At 36.0% G+C, this 23,630-nt stretch overlaps 1 protein-coding gene across 1 annotated transcript in view; it reads left to right on the top strand.

Moving 5' to 3' along the window:
* Positions 1-23,630, top strand: part of RYR2 (ryanodine receptor 2) — a 383,210-nt gene that overhangs the window by 157,291 nt on the left and 202,289 nt on the right. Inside the window, exons 9-10 of the mRNA XM_063390404.1 lie at positions 11,209-11,308; positions 14,620-14,716. Of these exons, the coding sequence (XP_063246474.1) occupies positions 11,209-11,308; positions 14,620-14,716 (197 nt within the window). The remainder of the gene's footprint in view (positions 1-11,208; positions 11,309-14,619; positions 14,717-23,630) is intronic.

Genomic DNA, 23,630 nt, shown 5'->3' with positions numbered 1-23,630 from the left:
AAGTCAACACTTTAAGTTGATTTTATTTTTTTATTTTTGGTGTTGCAAACACCTGAACTACTCTTTATGGCAAAAAGAAGGTGAAAATGAGAAGAAAATAATTTTGCTGGAAGCTTCTGGAAAATCAGCCCCAGTGATTTGGCCCAACAACTTAAAAAAAGATTCTTTAACAAGGAAGTGTTGTGAGTTTGTCAAAAATCTGTCTCAGATTTAGGAGGGCAGTGAAGATGGTGAAGGGCCTTGAGGGGAAGGCATTTGAGGGGTGGCTGAGGGCCCTTGGTCTGTTCAGCCTGGAGGAGACTGAGGGGAGACCTCACTGCAGTCACAGCTTCCTCATTCAGGGAAGAGGAGGGGCAGGCACTGATCTCTTCTCTGTGGTGAGCAGGGACAGGACCCGAGGGAACGGCCTGAAGCTGTGTCAGGGGATGGTTAGGTGGGATATAGGAGAGGATTCTGTATCCAGAGGGTGGTTGGACACTGGAACAGGCTCCCCAGGGAAGTGGTCACAGCACCAAGCCTGAGAGAGTTTGGACAACACTCTTGGGCACGGGGCGTGACTCTCAGGGAACGTGCTGTGCAGGGCAGGAAGTTGGGCTTGACGATCCTGTGGGCCCCTTCCAACTCTGGGTATTCTATGATTCTGTGAGATGTGCATAAAACATTAAAGTTTATTTTATATATATATTATATTTGTATATATATATAATCTATATTATTCACTTTTTAATTTTTTATATCAGACTTTATTTTTCAAGTATTTTAAGAGAAAAATGAATAGTTTAATAAGATGTCAATTACAAAATCAAAGCTATTCTCTCTTGGATTAGAAACACATAGGAAAATGAGAATATAATTGTTAGAATATAATTGTAACTTCTAATTAGAAGCTCAATATTTCATTTAATGAGTTTTATGATTAGATATTCTGAAAACTTTCTGATCATCTTTGCATTTTAAAATTATTTAAAGTAATTACTTTTATGGGAATTGTAACTATACATAGTGAGAAAACAACTTGTGGGCTGAATTATGAGAAATTTAATTAATGGAAAGGTTTTATTTAAAGACATTGGATTTGTTTAAATTGCTGAATTGAGTTGCTGAGGTTGAATTTTGGTACAGATTGTGTCTCTGTGTGCGCATGTTCTGACCTCTATTTAGTAATAATCAGCTCAGCCCATTATTTAGGGTTTTTGCCTCAGCTCTTGATTCTGAAGGCTGTCACATGTACTTTTATACAGCAAGAGGCACAATTCTGTCTGCAGAGACTGATTTTCCTTAAGATGTGTTAATGCATGTACTGTGTGTTCCATGCAAAATATCAATATACTAAAAATAAATAATATTTTCAGTGCAGAGAGAAATGACACTGTATTACATTCTTAGTGTTTTAGAGCTGGATTGTAATGAGTAGGTATTTAGCCTATTTCAGTTATACAGCTCTGGTTTTGACAGTAAGATGGGGCAAGGATTCACCAAAATAATTTTGCTCTAACATGTACTCACACATTTTTATGAATAGGTGTTTTTCAAGACTGGGTTAAGAGTTGATAAACTATGTAGGTCCACAATCATAAAAAATATTTGTGGTTTTGCTACCTATTCAGTAATTATATTAGCACTGTCAGTAAAGCAATGAAGCTTTTATGAAAATTGAAACTTGATAACAAATAATCAGTGAGTTACGAATAAGTGAATATTTTTCACGACAGCTGTCTCTCTGTCTTAAATTTTCTGTCTTAATACTTTTGGCTGTTTACAAAAATAGCTTCAAAGGATATAAATTTGAAAATATTCATAATTCATTGTTTACATGTTGAGTGCAGTGTCATGTTGCAGCTCTTATCTTGTACAACTCTTAAAAAAATGTAGTAACTGATACCTTTTATGAAAGTTAGAATTCTGGAGAGATGAAGTTATTTTTGTGAATCTGCTCCAATAGTGAGGCCAAATAAACTCTATTGAATCCAGTTGAGGAATGCTTTTTCTAAGGGAGTGGAATTCCTCATATGGGTTCCTTGACAGAAAATAACATTCATCAGGATGCTGAGGGTTGGATTTATGTATCTTGCATACTCCACAATTAAAATTGTGGGAAAATATAAGTTCTCCATCAAATATTCTATGTAAATATGCTGTTAGGAATGGGACTGGGATGTCACCTTTGTATACTGCAGTATTGGTCTATGTTTTCAAGCAATTTGCTAATTCTTTCTGAATAAAGAAAAATAGGTTAACCATCCTGGGGCAAAGATGTGCATGTAAAAATAACAGATGAATAGAGTTCATTCATAGGGCATGGCTTTTTCAAAATGCAGTCAGCTGTTAGTTGCATTTGTATAATGCAAGAGAGAAGAACAACTATGTCATCTTCTTAATTTGGTCTTTGAGTTGTCTGGCATTAGCTTAATTAACTAAACTTCGACTTTGACACTTCATGATCTCAGTGTAATCAGTAGATTTTTGTTTAGACCTCATTTGGTTGGCAACACTCTTAAATATTAGGAAAATATCAGGACTTTACTGTAGTATCCCTTCTCCTCTTTCCACAAAATAAAATATTTTGGGACAATTGGCCTTTTTTTTTTTCCCAAAGGGTTATCGTTTTACTTACACCAAACAACTACTAAACTGATAGGAAGATCAGAGTTAAAATCATAAGCTAAAGGTCCGGAGGGGTGGATTTGGACTCTTGACTTGCAACAATGTCCCAGGGCAAGTCATTTACTTTCTCTGACTCTCATCCACCTAGACAGTGTGACTTTGCATCCTTATTATCCAGTGTAGCATTTCTGAGGAAAAGCACTTACATAAGTGCTTGTGGCATTATATAATGTGTGATCTACGCTATTGCCAAATACTTCAGAGAGGGAACTTGGCTCTGCTGAACCCTGTTAGCACAGAGCAAAAAGATGTTCTGCTATAAATATTGCCACCATTTAAGTTCAAGCTAGTGTTGCTCTCTTTCCTTTCTAGAGGCAGTACCGCCTGATAAAGAACAGATGTATGATTTCCAGCATGTTTCCCCAACTTGTACACAGTAGTATAGACCTCAGCATTGAGGTTTGCATGTGCCTCTTGTTAACTACATATCCTGATTGCTTTCAATATTGCCAGTTTTCAATAACTTAGAAGGTCAATTAGTTGCAATTTCTTTCAAATTCATTAAATCTCTAAATAGCTTTTAAACATAATTCAAGAAAAAAAGTCCTTAGACGTGAAGTTGAAATACAAAATGCATAAATGAAGAAAAAATTGAAAATTGTTATCCATCAAGTCAGTGTTATTCTGGCTGAGAAGTCAATAAGGAAGGAAACCCTCTCCAGCTTTGACTCTACAGTGCACAGATTTCGGTATAATACAACAGTTGTATATACCCTGTGGTTTATATGTAGTTACTGTCTCAGTGACTGCAGTGCTGACCTGCAGCTGCATTATGCACATCTGTGAACAAGCCTTGACATTTATTTGATTGAAATGAGCTTCTGTTTGTTTGTTTGTTTTCTCCTACTGAAAAATAACAATAAACTAATTGGAAACTGATGGCAGAGATTGAACTATTTTAGAGGTGGAGCTGACACATGCCATTACTCCTGGAAAGGGGGACAGGTTCCTCAGTATTGCAAAGGCACTACCTCTGTATCCTTTTGCATCAAATACATTGTTTATGTTCAGCTCCTCGTTTTAGTTCTCTTATTATCATATGCTTGGAACAGCTTCTAAGTATCTGTATCACTTTTTGGTGCAGTAGTGTCAGGGAACACAACAGTGTGCAAGGTTTTTTCTGAAATGTAAAAAAAAATTATCCATCCCTTTCACATTTTTTCTAAAAATATGAAACTCAGTGTTGGACTTTATTCTGTGTAAATTCACAATTCCATCATTTCTCTGTGTTGAAAAATTATGAAAAAGATTTTTGTAAAGAATAATTTTAATCTTCATTAACAAACCTGAAATTAATGGAACCAAGGTAGTATTGAGCTGCTCTGTTACACTGATCATAATGCAGTTCCCATGGAGTCTTTATACAATGATTTGAAATGTTATTGTGGAGGTTGGTAGGGCTTTCCAATAATTATGGTTGTCAAGCTGCTCTGCCTTATGGAGTCCTGCTTCCAAGTTTCACATCCTTATAATCAAGTGCTTGTGATGTAAAGAGTCACTTACTAGAATTAGTAGCATCTATTTCTGGTTTTTTCCCTTTTTTTTTTTTTTAACAGTTTGAGATTTTTTAATTTCATCTGGAAAAGATCAGATGCTGTGAAGCTCAAAGACAGGGAAGTAAAAAAGCCACATAATTAAGAAGATTGATGTAATTTTGTACTTATTGGTAACTTATAAAAGACAAACAAAACCCAAACCAACCAAACAAACCAGAAAAACCAAGAAAATGAATAAAGAGGCAACAAGCCTCTCTCTGGTTAAAATTAGTAAAGAAATTTTTTCTTGTTTTTCTTATTCTTCTTAAAACAATGGAGCTTGATCATGACTAGAGAAGAGTGTTTACATTTTCTTTGAGTAGATAAAAGTCTGATGGCTTAGTCTATTTTATAAGAGTTAGACCTCTTGTGTCTATTTTACATAAGCTAGCACCTCCCATGTGTTAATGAACTGATGAAATTCCTTCTACAGTGAATAATTAAATACATGCCAACCCTGGTGGGAGCAGATATTCCTTGAAATGGATTTCTCAAGGCAGGAATGAAGCCAGGCACTGTATTGACAGCTGAGAACTCACTGTTGTGTGTGCTGCCGGTGATCTCCTGTCATTTAAGATATGTGGAGGAAGAAACTGTGACAAGGTAGAAGGAACAAAAGGCAGGTGATGTATCCGTGACAGGAGTGGGACTGAATCAGGAAGGAGGGAAACTGAGTGGGACTTGATGAGTGCCTGAAAAAATCGTTAACTGCAGGCAGGCAGGGATTAACAAATTGTCTGGGACAAGAAGCTGGTGACAAGGGAAGAGTAGGCACCCACTGGTTGAAGTTGTGTTCAAAATTTAGGACAGAAAAACTGCATGATTTTGGCAGGGAGAATTGACAGAAGAACCAGTGGAGAGAGACTGGAAATGAAGGATGACAAGAAAGATCTGTAGAGGGGTGAACTTTCTGGGGAGAACCAAACTGCTGGACAAAGATTGAGAAAGAGACCAAGAAATGAAAAAAGTGTTGAGTTAGTTGTGAGATTCTGGAAAGAAGTCCAATGCTAGCTGATGTGGTGAGGAAGAGTTTGAGCAAGAAAATAAGCTAGAAGACTCTGGTTAGGCTTCGTAGGTCTAAGGAGAACCTTTTGAAGCAGGAGGAGGTCCTAATTCTAGGTGATAATGTAGCCTATAATTAGGTCAGGAAGCTGGTTTGGCTAAATGAGAGACAGAATCACAGATTCTCTGTTTGAATTGGAAAGAGCCTGGAAGATCATCTCATTCCATCCTCCCTTCTGTGGGCAGGTTCACCTTCCACTTGAGCAGGTTGCTCAGGGCCCCATCCATCCTGGCCTTGAACACTTCCAGGGATAGGGCAGCCCCAGTCTCTCTGTGCCAGTGCTTCACCACCCTCGCAGGGAAGAATTTCTACTGAGACTGGGGTAAAGGTTTGGAAAGGAAAAGAGTGGTAGAGGCCTCGAACACTTAGGCTAGATGATAACTACTACCAACAACTGTCCAGGAAACCCACTGCAATAAGGCACAGCAGTCAGTATGCTGACAATTCCTGTCATGATTTTTATAGTAGGATAAGAAAGAAATGTCTAAAAGATGGTTTTCAGGTTACCTACATGAACCACTGGTAGAGAACTGTAATGGTGGAATTTTATTATACTTTTTTTTTTTTTAATTTAGGCAAATTACATATAAATGATATGACAAAAATAATTTTCCTAAATTTAAAAAAATCACAGGCATTCAAAAATGCACAAGTTTTGGTACTGGTGTATTTTTAGGAAAACTCCTGAGTATACAGTCACACTGGCTTTTTATGGAATGCTATTTTAGAAATGATAAAAGTTCAGTGGATGTGTCAGGGCTGTGGAGCAGGGAAGCGGTGGCATGAAGCAACTTTGAAGATGAAATTTCAAGCTGGGAATTGCATTTGGAGGATTGGTGGTATGATGGTTAGTTATTTTCTGTGAGAATTAAGTTCTGCACCAGACTGTGCCGTGGAATTTGCTGAGCAGGTGATCTTGAATACTAGGCTTGCTTTCAAGAGGTCACAGCATTCCTTACTGGGAATATGCCTTACTGGAGTTGTTTCTTTTGAATCTCCTCCTTTTATTAGAGGTTGAAACCTCACAGTTGCTCCGTCCTGATACCTGCAGCTGAGGTGAATTTAAGATGTGGCTTGACCAACAAACTACATATAGTGCAGTCACCTCAACCTGGACATCCTAGATTAATGAAAATTTCTTAGTTTAATCTCTGTAAATCCCTTCCCCAGTGGAAAATGGGATATCATACTACTTCTCTGGGGTTTTGAGAAAATTAAATCATTAATATTTCTTGTGTTTTGTGAAATACTGTAATTGGTGCAAGAGAGAAGCCTATGAGGAAATTAATAATTCTCTTTTCAAAGCTTTGAAGAATTGACTATATTGAATAAAGCATGAGGCTGCAGACTGAAGACTGAGGGGAAAACAAAGCACTGAGCAGCTGTTGACAAAGTGGGCTCCTTTATCCTGTATGTACAAAGAGGCATCACATGTGCAAAAATACTGTTGTGCTGTTGAAGGCTGTAGTGTGATGTGTTCACTAGAAGCCATTCTTTTTCCATAGGGTGCTTAGTTTGACATTTCCTAACTTTTGATGCTTGCTTCTGTGAAATTAATACTTTGTTAATGGAAGCTCTTGTAACTGATCATGCAAAATGATTGTTGTTTGGAAGCATAGTAGCTGATGTGCTTCAGGCTTTTCACGATACGGTGCAGAAGGAAAGCTGCTATGAAGACGGGGAATGCAAACTACCCCCTTCTACTCTCCATGGATCCCTTATGCTTTTCCTGCCATGCATACTGCTTGGCTATGTGGTAGCAGAGTAGATTGTTTTCATTGTAATGGTAAATCTTGGAGAATCTGTAGGCTTTGTCTTCTACTCTTTCTTTACCGATGATAAATTTATGCTGTGTGAAGAAGTTTGAATCGCTTACAACATTGCTGCAATTTTCTTTCTTTATCAATGAAAAAATTCCCTTTGCTTTTGAGTTTGAGGGCCAACTGTTTAAGCACTCTGGAGAAATGTAAAGAAATCAGGATTTTTTATGACTTTAAACTCTGAAAATTTCCTCAACGTTGCCTACTTTGGATCAAAATTTAGATACAAATTTTTTGTTCAGCAATGTAAGTTTACCCATTTTTATTCAAACTTTTCCAAACGTTCATAGATGTTTCAATGAATATAAATATATTGCCACTATAAAACATAAGCACAAACCCCTAACTCAATAAAAATTTTGCACCCATGCAGTTATTACTGTTAGTTCTGTACAAATATCTCCCTTTCTTGTGAATAAATATTTGTGTTTATTTGGACTGTTTCAATATCATTCTCTGTAACAGAATAACTTTTAAATTACTCAGCTAATAAATTTTAATAGAAATGACATGTCATAAGCATGAAGTTAACAAGTGATTTTGTTTCTAGGGATTGTATATCTAGTTTAACTGATTTTTTCCTGAAGTTTGCTACTTCATTGGGGATTTGATGCAAAATGATTTTCCCTTCCTAATTAAAGAGAAAGGAAAAGGGAAAAAATGGAGTATAATTTGTTTTGTTTTGTTACTTTTTTGGTTTTCTTTAGTTATAGATACAAGTACATTCTTGTGTATCTGTTGTGGGAATGGTGTCTGTTCAAGACTTGGAACAGCTCAGAGATTCTTGGGTCAGTTGAGGATAGGTGCCTAAATTGTTTGAAGCTGCTTTTCTGTTGGGATCAGTGTAGTAATTTTAAGTCAGGAATCAAGGGCTGTCAGAATCTCTGTGTACAGGAAAGGAAATAGCTTCCATCTATCTCTGCACCAGCTGGTACTAAGAAATCTGAAGGAGGGTGGTTGATGCTGTGGTTGTGCAGTACTTAAGCATTCTGAGAAGTGCAATGCTTTATACATAGTTTTCAAAATCTACCAGTAAATGATTTTTTTTAGCTATTCTTGCTATTTGGAATGGCCTAAGATTGAAGGCAGAGTTATCAAACTGCAGATAAAACTAGATATTGCTAGATGAATTGTCAATATTGGCACACCTTACCCAGGAGGAAGACTGAAGCAAAAGTTTTCCTTTCTTTCTATTTTTGTCTTTTCATGCCTGCATGTTTTGGAGAAGAGAAACTTTCATGCAGACTGTGAAATTTACAAGCTCTAGTTATTCAGAGCTTTTGTAAATGCAGCTATGTTGCAGCAATCACTGCGAAAGGGTTCTTGTGGAAATTGCTGTCTGATTCTCAAGCTCTTCAGTGAGCTTAAATACACTGTGTTCTTTTTGAAGACCTAGGGACAGAGTTATGATTGTTACTTTGCTGCAGAGCAGTATAGAGTTTACAATATGTCATTAAATTAAGTTGGGAAACCTGCAGTATTCTCAGAGATGAGTCTTGGAGTTTATCCTTGAGTTAAACAACCTGTGGACTGTAGAGTTAACCCATATTCATAAAATACCATGATTTAAATCTGAAAGTGATAAAAGCCCTATTGCAGGGTAAATGCTGGTTTAGGAGATTGTCAGTCTATCAGTAGGGAAGACAAATCTAGCTCTTTCCTGGAACCTGGACCCATGCAGAAAATATATTATTTTGTTGAGACAACCTGCCTGTAGTGGGGAAGACCCGCTGTCTAGAATAGACAGCAGGATTCCTGAACCCAACATATTTCTGCTTTACAAATGTTACTATGTACCCAAAAGAGGTGCTATGCATGTGGTCCTCATCGATGGCAACCGTCCACTTCTGCCAGATGCAGTGATGTGCCAGGTAACAAATATCCATGTAGCATGTATGGAGATTGTTCCCACCAGTGTGAGTGTCCCATCCATGTCTTGGACGCTGCGTTATAGAACTTGTTTCATTTTGATAGCTTCATTGTGCTGAAAGTACAAAACCAAGCAGGTAAAATCCAGTAAGTTGTAGACAAAGAGCAGATTGCTTGAAAGCAACATTGATATTATTAAAGTATAGCACTAAAAACTTAGGCAATGCCAGGATAAGTACTGGCATCTCTAATATTTTGGGATTTTTCAATACGTTTGACATAATTGAATTCTTGGGATATCCCTTAATATCCTTAGGGTATTTTCTCTACATGGCCAAAGCTTCCCTTTACCGTTTTCTATGAATAGTTCCAGGGAGTGAACACCATCCTTTATGGAAGTGTAAATGGTAGGACCCCTGCTGTCAATTGTAAATTTAAGGATGCTGCAAGGAATCTAGGGAATTAATGATAAGAAGGGAATTGCAGAATATGCTCTGCTTTGGAAATCATATGTTGTATCGTTTGAACTAAATTTTTTAAGGTTATAACTCCCTGGCATCTTGAGATATCTGGATTAGAGTCAGAACTGGAATCCAATGAAAGGATAAAAGTTACAAATATTCTGAAGAGAGACGTTAGCAGTGTATTTTTTTTCAGTGTCCTGTCTATAAAAATGTAACACTAATTCAATTGATACTGCTATGCGTGAAAGTAAATTAATTAACATGTACAAAACACACAGAAGTGCTCTGTTGATGGCAGAGCTCAATGACAGAGGAGTTCTCCTCATCATCTTTTGTCTATCCTATGAGGTGTTTTCCTTGAAACTAATGTTCCTGCTTTGGTTCAGTTGCTTGTTGTCACTAACTTCTATGTGGTGATCTCAGAAGAACCCTAACAAAATTAAGGCCCACAGGGCAAAATAGAATTGGAGCTGTGCTGTAGATTCCAGTCTCCCATCATGGTCTGCCATTCACTAAGTTATGTAACTGCAGTAATTGAGGAATAAAAGGCAAAGAACTTGTTTTTTCGTTTATGTTCTCTGTGACATGTGCTGAGTGGCATTGGTGCAGTGTAAACATGGCTTTTGTGAGAACTCTTACTTTGTAGATCATTAGCTGTTATGGGAGCCCTCTAAATGAGCTGATGTGCTATTTCTTTACTTCAGGAAGATAGAACTCTGCACATGATTCATGAGAATCTAGCCTCTTCTGACTTCCACTGACATTTTTGTCTTTTGTGTCATTAATTAGTTTACTGAGAATTTGTTAATATTTGTCCCAACATATGGAAACAGAGAGCAGTACTATTCTATAAACACAGTTACTTTCCAATACCATAAAAGAAAATTCTGATAAAAATATCTAAATATTACTCCACTTGAAAAATTACTTAGTAAGATAAACAGTATGCTGCTTCAAAACAGCTGCATTTTCACAGAATGCTTGGCTTCATAATCTTCTATAAGGTTACGTTGTTTGGCATTGACACTCTATCCATGAAAGTGGCTAATGGTGTGGGAGGGACAAAGGATTTTCTATGGATGCAATACAAGATGCTTTGAGATTTTTGAGACAGTGTCGCTGAACTAACAAGAACTCACACACAATTCTGAGAATAGACAGCACTTTGGCAAAGATCTGCAATGCTGGTTGGAAGGTAGGGAGTAACATGGCCAAAGAGCATCCATTGAATGTGTGGGTAGGAAGTGAACCTTTTGAGGAAAGATTGTTTCAGTTTTGCTCAGATCTCAAGAGCTTTGTTCAAGGCTGTATTTTGTGAACTGTCTTAAGTGACTTACGAAGTCAGTAGATTGTTTATGTAATTTTTAGGAAGCCAGTGGCCTTCAAGAAATGTTCAGTGGTGAGTTGTACTTGAAATACAGATTAGGGTGATATCCTAGTATTCAAACTTCATGGAAATTCCCACTGTATGCAGAAGGAAGAACAAAAGTGTAAGAACCCCACACCATTTAACAAGTAGCTTTTCAGTGTTCGCTAAGTCTAAGATGCCAAGCAGCTGACTCTGTTCTGTACTGTTCCTATATGTTTTTTTGAGGCAAATATGCTTTACTATTCTACCTTTATTTCTAATGTCCCTTGAGGAGTACCCAGGCTGAACTTTCTGTTTAGTTACACGGTCAGTGGGAACAATTAATGTTGGAAAGAAACAAAAAAATGTTTGGTACTATTATTGTATACTGTGATGAGATTTTCAATTAACCTCAAATAAAAGCCTCCCTCTTTCCTGGTTCTAGCATCTTTCTTATGGCAATGGTAGCTTACATGTTGATGCAGCCTTCCAGCAGACACTCTGGAGTGTAGCTCCAATCAGTTCAGGAAGTGAAGTTGCCCAAGGTAAGATGGACTTAACTTTAATTATTGAAAGACTTATAATAAATTAAATACTTAAAAAATCAAATTATTATGCCAAGTGTGGGAGTGGTTTTCTCCTATGTAAACACTGAATACGATAAATAATTATACAACTTTTCTGAAAACAGGGCAGCTTGTACTGAAAGTAACACTGATAGTTTTCTATGTATTTCTGCTGAATACTGAACAGCTCATTCAAATCTCATTTTGCTAAAGATATGATAACATTTGTAATATGTTTTTTGAAATGGCTTTTGGTCCTGGTTTAAAATATTATCTTAAATTATTCTAATGTATGCAGTCATGGTTATATGTTTCTGAGACTGAGTAAAAAATGGGCAAGAGGCTTGGAAGCAGGATGTGAAATCCTAAGACTGAAGATGGGAAATGGTTTTATGGGTAACATATGGTTGGAAGGGAAAACAGGAGGAGGATAATGACAGAAAGAGAACAGCTTTCAAGAAGTATTTATTTATTTAGGAATTAGGAAGGAGTTTTAATGTAATTTCTAGCATTGAAAGGACAAGGATCCCTGAATTTATGGCATACTGGTTCTGCAGAGAAAAACAGCATTTTTCTGAAAAGTCTGTCACAATATAAAGCCTAAAGATTTCTACTTTCCTGCAGAACAACTGTTTTGAGTGGGTGTTGTAATAAAATCTAAAGAAGGTTAAAGCTGCTGGTCGTTTCATTTTGTGTGATTTTGGGATACTGTTCTTTAAAGAGGCAATACACTGAAATTTCACATCAGTTCGCTAGTTCAGATTTTAGAGAGAGCATTGCCAACATCTCTTTTTTATATAGTAGTTGTGTTTTTACATATGGGAACCACTCTGCACTTACAGATTCTCTGACATGGTATGTGGTACAAATCATTATTAAAAAATGCTGGTGCATTGCTTGGCAGAGTCCTAGACTTTATGGAGAAAACTTTAGTGTTAATGGGAAGAGAAGACCTTTTCTTTTTGCTCCTTCCTGTTAATTCCATTCTCCTCTTCCCACTGCTGGCGCACTGGTGTGTCATTCTTGCTAATAATCCCAGCATGGTTTATGTGCCGAGACCCAGATTTGTGCTATGCCATGTCTCTGCCTGGTGAACCTCACTACTGAGACCTGTCTGTCTCTTTGAGAAGCAGAAATCCACAATGACATAGCGTCATACTGTGTACTCGTACTCCCAGGAAATAATGTGAAAATGATGTAATACGGTTTTTGTAGCTCTGTATTTGTCTGTGTATGTGCCTGCTCTTTGTAGCTCTACTTTTCCATTTTCACTTTTTTCAGGTACTGACATTATCTTTTTTAAGCTAAGCATGTTTTCTAGAGAAGTTCAGCTGGCTAGTGTCAGAAAGGATTAGAGCAAAGGCCTTATTCTTGAAAAAGTGGCAACTGTTCCTGTAATCAAGGTGAAGGGAGAGTGAATCTTACAGAGTGTAAGGCCTTATGCCTGTGTCCTCAGTAAAACAGTAGCAAAGCCAGAGAAAATTACCTCAAAAAGGAAGAAGGAAATAAACCTATTTTTCTTAGTATCTGTAAAATGCTTTGTCATATTCATAAGTAAGATATTAATGTATAGGAATAGCTGTACTACAATACCCTCTCTCAGTCGAAAATTCCCAATAAAATAGAATAATAAATTAAACTATTCAGTTTAATGAAATTATTTTGGAGTTAAAATAATGGATAATTAGTCTGGAAGATGAACTAGGATATTGGAGATATTTCAAAGAAAATTTCTTTTTACATGCATTTCTGTAAAATTGCTTAGGCAGAAGTCAATCTATTGTTAAAGTCAAAACAGAGCTTTAGAGTTAAATCAAGTAATTCTGCTAATTCTGTATCATGAACTCAATGGGAGTCACTTGAAAATAAAACCTAAATTATAGATTTATATTGACACAGGTCCGTGTAAAAAGTAATGTATGTAACAACAGTTACCTGGGCATAACCTGCTGTGTCAAAATCAAGAATTTAAAAAAAATCAGTGCTAAAATTTGCCACATAATTTTGCACCAACTTCATACTGATCTCAAAGTTTGAAAAAATATATTCTGAAATATTACCTGATACATTCAGGAAGAAGATTTCATGTAGTTTCAAAATAAATTCATGAAAGGTGTGCAGTGTGACTGAAGGGTCTTCAACACCATTTCCCTGTACAGATCTGTCTTACTTCACAGCATTACTTATTAGTATAGACATTGCTTCAAAATATAATTCCAGGTATAACTTTTAAAATATCTCATTACTATAACACTAAAGCCAAGTATTTATGTTATGGCATCCCACTCAAATGTAAAATTTGATATTAACTGTTTAGCAAGAAAAGAAGGTGAATTTAGGAAACAAAGAAGTGTTTAAATTTGCTTGGTCAGACTGAAAAAATATCACCGAATTGTGCTTAAAACCTACTAAGTTTTAGTATTCTTCAGTTGCTGATTATAATACAGTATTTGTAGGATAACATAAAATTATATTTCTTTCTAATGTCACATCTCTAATGCAAAAAGACTGATTAAAAAAAGGTCTATTTTTGTTAACATCTTTACTGATTCAAATTATGCCCTTATTTTCAGCTTTCAGTCCTGGGACTTCAAATATTGTGATGCTGTGTGTATAGTCTGTGCCTTAGTTTGTGAACACACACACACTTGTGTACTGTAAAGCCAAGTGTTTGGTTGTGAACCTGCATGTGCAGTGGAGGGATTTGCAATATAGGAGTTTCCCTTTGGAGTCCAAATAAATCATAATTATTGGTTTCCAATTTTCTGTCAAGTAGAGCTTAGAACGGATCTTCCCAGAAGTTTTTCTCACAGAAAATTTCCAAATACTCCAAAAAGTTCTTTAAAAATAATGAACTAACTAAATCAGTTTTTGTTTTTGTATGGTAACTGGAATCCTTATCTTAAGTAAAATGAGAAGTGAGAAGGTAAGATGGAAGAGTTTCCCACTTTTTCTGTTGTAATCTGGGAGAGGAGTACTTGGTTCCTTGTTTTGGTTGGCTCAGTCTTTTTCTGAGTTGTGGTAACTATGTAGGATCCCTGCTTGTGGCTTCTCTTAATCCTGATCCATCCTTCCCTAGCTGCTGACTTGGAGCTTTTCTCACTTGTCAATGTTCAACTGCCTCCCCAGGGTATGAGAGATCTTCCCCTTCTTCTGACTCTTTTTTTTAAGTAACAGAAAACGTCAAACTGAAAAAACCTGAAATCAACCTGATAGTGTTTATTACAGTTCGTAGTTTTACGTGTTGCTGTGTTTAGAGAAATGTACTTGATTTTCTCTCTTTATTCAAGGATACCTGATAGGAGGGGATGTTCTGAGGTTATTGCATGGTCACATGGATGAATGTTTGACAGTCCCTTCAGGTGAACATGGAGAAGAACAAAGAAGGTAGGTTTCCATCTTCTAACGGAATAATAGTAATGAATATTGCTGAATTGTCAGTCATAGTACAGATGTTTGAAAGATGTTGTGATGAGATTTATTACTCATAAGAATGAATATTGTTGAGATAAACTTTGGATATGAGCCTTTTGTATTTTCTTTTCTGTATTGTTCAAGTCTGATTTCACGTACCAGACGTAAAAGGAATAGTGATTTTTTTTGATAATTTATTGTCATTTTTCCTGATTTAAAAGTACTTTGAATTAAATGTGTTGGGTTTGTCATCACTGTTTTTTTCTGTAATTACAAAAAATTCCTCAGGACAAGGTGTGTAAGAATACTGCCCAATCCTTCAGAGCAGCTAATCTGGGATTAACCTCAGGTCTACCTGTCCTGGCAGTTTAGAATTTAATTTATGGTTGTTTTCTTGAATCAAGGAATCCTGGAATGGAAGTAGTGATGACAACTTGGTATGTGTCTTTCTTGGTTAACTAAAATATCGAAATAGTGAGAAGACTGACACAGTGGAGTCATTGCATCAGTCTTCTTTATTTGCTTTAGTAACATATGCCCTAAGCTTCTTTTCAATAGGGCAGTATCGTATAATTTATTTCTACCTTCAGGGCTAAATGTTGCTAAATGTTACTAAATGGTATTTTAGAATAGTTTATTTAATGCAGCATGTTGGGTAGCTTCATTTTCATGATCAAGGAAGTGCTATTCATTAACTCACTCATCAAAATTAGTTTTCTTGGTTTGAAAATAGAAATGTGTTTTTTATTTTATTTATTCTCATTTTTAAAGACAAGGACAAGACTCTGGAAGCTCTCATAGCAAAATTCTTAAATGAATATTTAAATGTTAAAGAGAAAAACCTCAGAGTTTTCTTATACAGCTGGTGACCAACACTTCATCGATATTTCTCACTTCAGACAAGGGAATAGTTTTTGAATGCAGAAGATAGTTCATAATGCTGATACTTAAAATGTGATCAGTCCAGGTTTTAATTTTAGTTACCATGTGAGAGTCATTGCAGCTTGATCACTGCTATTATTATCCTCAGGCTGAAAGTGAGGAAAAAATAAGGTGATAAATAAATAGGATCCTATGCTGTTTGCTCTTACTTCAGTCTAAATCCTGCAAAATTCCTTTTAAAATTGTAGTTGCAGTGTAACTTCAGATTTATGAGGTGATCAAACACTTCAGTAATGAACTTGAGTGCATAACAGCATACTAAAAATTTCTCCTTTCAACAAGTCTAACATTATATGTAAAATACAATAATGGAGTGTGAAGTTGCAAATTAAGAAAAATTGATTTGCTCTACTTGTGCATTCACATGATGCATCTTTCTGCCCTATAACATGGAAAGATTGTGGTCGATTTCTTAATCTGCAGACCAGTGCTTATAAACAAATTGGAAAATTGTATTTCTTTCTCTGGTGTCTGCAATGTTCTGTACTTCTTTATGTCTTTCCTGTATCTGTCTAAAGCCCCAAAAGAAGCAGAGCTAGTAGGCAACAAATAGTACTTATGTCTTTGCCTTTGTTTTTCCTCATAGCAATACTGAGAAACCTTGCTTCTAAGTGCTTCATAAAAACAGACTTGATCTTCTGAAATGTGCTGTTGTTTAGAAAGCTTCTTCAATAAACAAGCAAAATAAAAATAAGTTTGTTTGTTTTCCGTAGTCTCCTTTCTGAAGTTTTTCTGTTTTTCTGAAATAAAGTATTTTTTACTGATAAATCTAGAATATAATCTGGGATTACTTTATTATATGGAGTTATAGTCAGTCCGTGACCTACGTTTTCTCCTCTTGAATTATTAGTAAGCTTAGTTATTGCTGGAAACATCTGTACTTCTATTTCTAATTGGGACTGTTGCCTATTTAAAATAAATTGTGGCTCCTTTCAGTTTTCAGTATGTATGTGTACATAATTTTGATGGTTGTGATTCAACATCTGGCAGAATTATGTCTAAAAATATGGGTAATTTTGGCAGGTAGGAAATTTTAAGACTTTATTTTGCCTTTCATTTCAGTTTCAGTCCTGTAACTTTTGCGCATGAGGCATACTAAGGTATGATCTATTTGAGGTACAATAATTCCATATTATCCTGTCATTGCCTCTTGAAGTAGTCTAGTGATAGATTATTGTGTTTTTGTTTGGTTTGCTTTGTTCCAGCATAATCCTGAAGAGCAGGTCTTCTCTGCAGAATGACAGCATAAAGGAGCACTGAGAAGTACCATCCCTGTCATGAGTCACTAATTCCTCTGTCTCATTTTTATTTTTCTGCAGAGTCTTCCTCTTCATGCCTTTTCAAACAAATAAAAGAACAGTCAACCCTAAAATAACAGTTTTATTCTATAATGTCACCTGGTATCTATTTCAGGGAATAAATAAATAGTTTAGATATGAAGTATCCTCCTAGGCAGTTTACAAAAATAACCGTAGTTTTACTCTATTCTTGGAACATTTGTACAGTTGCATACATTTTGAGTATAGAAGTGTTTGGAAGAGTACCAGGAGTTCAAAATAAAGCACACATTTTCAAGATGTTATACTCTTGTACATGTGAGAGTTTATACTCTCACTTAGCACAGTGGAGACCTGGGAAGCAGTGACAGTGCAGATACTGTCTTCATGATTGCAGTACCTAACAAAGCTTCCTCTGAGTCAAGGTTATCCAAATCTACACTGGAAGAGGCCTAGTACAGTGGCAGAAGGAGTCATATAAGACCTTATAAAATTATTTTCTGCGTCTCAGTTGTTTTGAGTCTGTGCTGTTTCTTTGCTTAATTGTTGAGTTTGTGTGTCCCTCCATGTGGCCCTTGGATTGTGGTACTGTGGTGCCTAGAAGGTAGGGTGGAATCGTTGTGTTGTGGAAGAGGGACTTTGCTGTTATGTCAAAAACTGAACTTTTTCTTAGGAAGCAGTTTCAAGTAGATCCTCTGTGAATTTGCTTGATGAAGTTTGCTTAGTAATCAAAAAGCATTTGAATTGGAAGCAGTATAAATAGAGAAGTTTGTGTTGATATGATGGGTTACTTGACGTGACAGTAGAAGGAATATAGTGGGATTATTTTTTAAATCCCACAGGCAGATTGAAAGACACTCTTATAGTCTTCACTCACTGACCCAGCCAAAGGAAAAAACATGATCAGACAAAGGCCAAGTACATGCAATTTCTCCGAATTAAATATAGTTTACTGCATATTATAGTTAGGTATGTTGCTGTTTTAACACAGCTGGTTTAAGCCTTATGTGTAGAATCCTTAAACTGTGTTTTTATTCTTCAAAGTGCCTTAGTTATCTCTAGCAAGGTAGACCTAAATTTGCAGAGCAGCTCTTCAAATCAAATTTCAGAAGCATTTCCAGGTAGATTAAAAAATAGATGCAGTTATAGACAGACAAAAGAAAGCCTAGTATCATCAGTTTGGTGTTCTTATGGTGGTTACTTTGATTTCCATTTATCTTCAAAACCAGGGCAAACTTCTGCAGCAGCACAGTAGCTGTGAATCCATATTTATCTTGACTTTTCCTTCAGTCTCTGTCTGCATGGTTTGTGATGTAGATTCAATCATAGGAGCTGATATAAGCAGTTTGTCAATAGGAATGAGGCAAGCCCACTATAGTTTCCTTGATTTATGTATGCTTTTTAAATTTAAATTAAGTATTGCACAGTTTTCTTTTCCACCTTTTCCCTACAGTTTTATACAGGAGAAATTTGTTAATAATTTTTAATACTTCTCTGTTTTGTTTTTTTTTTTTGGTTGGAGGGTTATATATGATTATCCAGCAGAAGATTTAAATCCCTTTTTATATTACTGGTACCCTGAAATGGTCTTTACTTGCCTTTGACATCTTCTCCTGTTGATTGTGACCCTTGGTTTGTTTTTTTTTTTTAACCTGTTATATTGTAGTTATAGTCTTGAGACTTGACTTTTGAATTTATAATATCAAAGGAATGAATACATTTATTCTAATTATGATGAGAGTTGGTGTTTAGAGCATGTATACATAAAAGTGCTTCTGTGAAGTTGCTTTCCATTGGTTCACTCTCTGAGAAAAAAAAATTAAAAGTGTTCATAATAAGTTTATCACAATTGAATCAGCCAGCAGTTTCCTCCCCCCCGCTTTCTTTTTGGAGTTCAATTAAATGGAATTGTTTTACATTATTGACATTATTGTTATGTGTGTTATTTTTAGTGTCCTGTAGAAATGTCAGCTGTTTTTTAATACAGGCATGACTTAGAGTTTTGGATTGCTTTCTTGTGTTGAGGGAATATGTTTTGTAGTTGGTTTGGGTTTTGTTTGTTTCTTTTAGTGATTAGTTGGTTGGTTGGATTTTGTGGTTTGTTTTTTCATAGTAGTCCCCAAAAAAGCTAATGGCAGAAAGCAGTAGAAATACATAATCAAAATGACATGGTGGGGTTTTATTTTTCAATTGGGTTCTGGGGCTTGCTCTGTATTATACCACCATCTTTCATATTCTTTTGGAACTTAAGTACTTGACAGAAGTAGGGCTCTGATAGTCATAGTTCCCAGAAAGGAATGAGTGCCACGAGTGCTCCCATTGAAACTAATTTGCATTTTGATTTGCAATATGTGTTTTAAAGTGATGACTGTAGTGCAGTTTGGGCCCTTTAGAAATAATTCATTATGAAAAGCAATTACCTGTGACAGAGAAAAAAGTGCTCCTGGCTTTTCAAGGTATCGCTTGGGCTGGAGCAGACCACAGTTTCTCAAACCAGAGAAATAAGCCTTCATGAGGGAATGGATAAATGTGGCCTTATTTCAGAAGCAGTTTTACCATTCCTGCTTTTGAGACTTTCTTTGGGTGAAACATCTTAAGTCTTTTGTAAATTACATTGAACTGTTAATGTCAGTCTCGGGGATGGACAGGCTTTTGGGATGGACAGTGATGGTCAAAATCAGTATGATTTAGCCAATCCCAGCTCCTTTTTTATTTTCCATGCCCTTCTCTGACATGTTTTCTCCCAGCATTACGAACTAATGAGGTCTGTTGTACTGCAGCAAATTTAGGATCTGGCATGTGTGGAGCATGATTTATGACTGAAATGTGAACTCAGAAAGTTTTCAATCAACATAAGTCAGTAACCTTTCCCCTGCACCTCAAACAAACCTTGAGCCTTGAATAATGATGGCTGTGCTTTTAGGAATTATTTTGAAAACATACATAGAGCTCTTTAGTGACTGATTTTTCAAATTAAAACCAGCCTTGTTTGTCATTGAGAGGAGTCGAAAAATTTCTTTCACTTGAACTTTGACACCTTATTTGTATTTATTAATTTGTATGTCATCCAGGTAAGCTATTGTTCTTTATGTTGCCCTTATTCATTCCAAGCAACTGAGATTTGTTCCATTGTTTTCTTGCTGTGGAACTTAGGATTTGCAGGTTTGTCAACCAAGACTACTTCAGCAGAATTGAAACACTGCCATTTAATGTAATTTATTTTAACCTCATTTAATTCCCATTTGTAGTCAGTGAGTTCCAGTGAAATGATTGCCCTCTCTCTGCTGAACAATACTTTAATAAGAATATAAATTCAATAATGGTTCTCAAGGGGGGTTGACATGTGGTAGTCTATTTTAAACCTGGATAATTAATTCATTCTTGTAATTCAAGATGATAGATTCAGATATGGAGCTTTCTTTTTGATGTTTACAGTCTCTTTGCCTCTGCATCCCCTCTTGTAAAGCTGGAGGAGAGCGCGGAAAGGGAGCCAGGGAGAGCAGGACCTGGTCTCGCCGGGGCTGTGGTGCTGTCCATGGTGCTGCACACACAAACCGGACACAGGGAGGTAAATGCAGTGCCCAGACCCAGCCCTAGTTTGCATTAAGGCAAATTAAATAGATGAACAAAATAGTCAGGAAAAGGATCATGTTTAAAGCTTAACTTACATTCATGGGTCAGACAAAAAAATGACTTCATTATACCAATTAATTAACTAGATGAAGGTTTATAATAAAGATTAACTGAAAAGTCTCAAAGGTTCTGAATTGCTTATAGATATTTTATTTTGAAATAAAGATGGTTCATATCCTTAATCTAGAAATGTAGAATAGATGGGTAAAATGCATTGGAAAAAATAGAAAAAAAAGTCACAAAACAATATGGTGGGTATGGCTCTGAAGATACAAGGTATCCCAAGCTTTGACAGAGACTAACACTCGTTGTAGCTTCTTGTGCTCTTCACTTAAATTACCTATAATATCATAATTAGGTTTTGTAATTTGGAGGTTTTCTCTACTGTTTGGCAAGTATTGTGTATCTTCTTTGCACCTTGCAGCTCCATTTTTTTTTATCCTGTCAATGTAAATCTGTAGTAAATCTTGGAGAATTTTTATTTTATTTCATGTCATTAAAAGCAATGTTTCATTTGACCTAGCAATACCAGTACCTGATATGACTTACTAGTGTCAGCTTCTGGAAGCATTCAAATGTTATGAATCATCCTTCCTTTTCAGCACTGAACTGTCATCAGAAGTATATAAAAAGAAATGAGGTGCATCCCATCAAATAATGATATATAGAACAAGTACTAAGGAAGTTGGTTTGAGCAATCTCAGAGCAGTTTACTACATTTATTTTTATGAAAAGAGCTAAAAATGAACTTTCAATTCCTTAGCATAAAAACTTTTGAGATGGTCTGGGTTATGAACTTATTCGCTTGCTCTGGGATGATGTTCAGCATGCATGCTGTTATGGTAAAGGCAAAGTGACTTGCCCTTCATTGAGGAAATATTTTATTTAAAATATTCTTTTATTCATCTTTTCTTTATCATTTTTTCTGTATCAAAGACAGTACCTTTAGTTAAAAACACAAAAGCTTACACCGTATTCTAATGCATTGTGCTAACATTTTTTGTAGTATGTATCTTCTTTCCTTGTTTCAAAGTCTTGCTGCTTCATCCTTTATTCCAGTTTTCAGGCTTCTCCTTTTGCTGCCCTGTATGGATCCTTGATCTCTAGCCCTCCAGCCCTCCTCACCAGCTCTCTTTCAGTACCCCTCCAGATTGCTCTAATTTACTCTTTTTCTAAGGCTCAGCTTCTGCCTCTTTGACTTTCGTCTTTCAAATTCTATTATTGTCTTTTAGCCTTTACTCCCTCTATTGCTACCATACCTGGTCATTCATATGGAACTAACAGACCACCCTAGAATCCTTTTTATTTCCTCCAGTAAACAAATCATATGATTTTTTTTAGGATTTTTTCCTATCTCTTTCTCAACTTACATGACCATTCTAAGACTGATAGCTCCCCTCTGAAGGAAGAGAGAAAGAAAATAATGGATAGATAGTCATGTAAAAGTAAACAACTTCATCCGTGAGAAGTCATCCTTTTAAGTTTAAGATAGTTTTTTTATATCTTTAGTGTTAGACTGACCCAACAGCTATGTGTAATCTAAAACTAGCTTCAAAAGAATAATCAAACTGAGAAACTGGTGACAGCTTTGGGGTTTCCATTGTGACGAAGAGCTTGATCCCTGAAAAGTAAAAAGGTACCAACTGAAGAATGAAACATTATTATGAATTTAAACCTTTCCTTCAACCTGATTTTCCATATAATTAATGACTTGAAAGCTTCTGAATAAAATTTAATTTTATATTATACAATATGCAAGTGCAAGGTTTCCAAATGCATTTTTATGAGTGAGGTTCATACTGAAATAAGCCAGGATGTAATCAGAAAGTTTCAACTTTGAAAAAACCCAACAACCCCCACACAAGCTGCCCAAACAAACAACCTACACCCTCCCAATCCAAGCCAACCAACAAGGGTGACATCTGATCTGTTATTCCTGAGATGTTGCTGCATAAATCCAGTCTTGATCTGTTAGCTGCAGAAGAAGAATTTGAACAAGTACCTGAAGCACAGAGCGAATATCTGAACAAAGAAATAGCTGAGTTCAAGGTTGTTTAGCCAATTGCATTTTACTATACTAATAAAGGTAAATTTCAGTAAAAACTACGATTGCCTTTGGATTTAATTTCCTTCAGTGAGAGGGAAATGAGAGACTTGCTAATACCTTCCAGCTGGTCCTAGCATCACAAAGCATTGCAGCAAATGGCTGAGACAATACATGGAGAAAATGGTGAATATAAGGTCAAGGGCTGAATATGGTACATATTTATATCCACTGTAACTTCTTGCTATGTGGAGCATGCACTGGAGTATCTGTTTATACCTCGGTCATGAATCTTCAGCGTTCCTGATTGTGTAATTGTAGTGAGATGTATTTATTTTGTGTTTGGACTAAATTTTTGTCTTGTGTGATTCATCTTCATTCTTTCACAAGGTCTGGGAATGTTCATTTCCATAATGTGTTTTATTACATTCCAAGATGAATTTAAGCAAATCTAAAGTTTAAGTTTCGTGTATGCTCAACAGTACTAAGAAATGTATTTTATTTCTTTTGGTTTTGAACTATTTATTTCTATGCTGGATTTTCCTCTGTGCTAATCATTTAGTCCTTCTGTACTATATCCACAGGAGGACTTTGAAAGCTAAAGCCTGTTAAGTAGTATGTACTTGATTCCAAAACTGTAGTGATCAAAAATTAGTTTAGCAAAGAATGGAGAATGCCTATGATTTCATTATTAATATTCCCTAAAGTTATGACACTGGCTGTTTTTGGTGGTACCTCATCTTGACTGAAGATCACAACATTTTCTCAATCCATCAGCTCTTCCAGGGTTTATAAAACTAGTCCATTGTTTGGTAGTCTTCCCTGACATGCTTGATCTGATAAGCATAGTGATAGCACTCCTTTGTATATGACTCTTCTTTGTATTTTCCCAAATGAAAGGCCTAGGCTTTTAAATTCTGTCCATGCCATAGAGCAGAAATACAGGCACAGGCAGGACACAAACCAAAAAATGGCTCCCTAAACTTAGAAT

Source organism: Prinia subflava, chromosome 2, assembly GCF_021018805.1.
Source record: "Prinia subflava isolate CZ2003 ecotype Zambia chromosome 2, Cam_Psub_1.2, whole genome shotgun sequence".
Lineage (NCBI taxonomy): Eukaryota > Metazoa > Chordata > Aves > Passeriformes > Cisticolidae > Prinia > Prinia subflava.
Note: the sequence above shows the minus strand (reverse complement) of the source record. Positions and strands in the feature narration are given on the sequence as shown.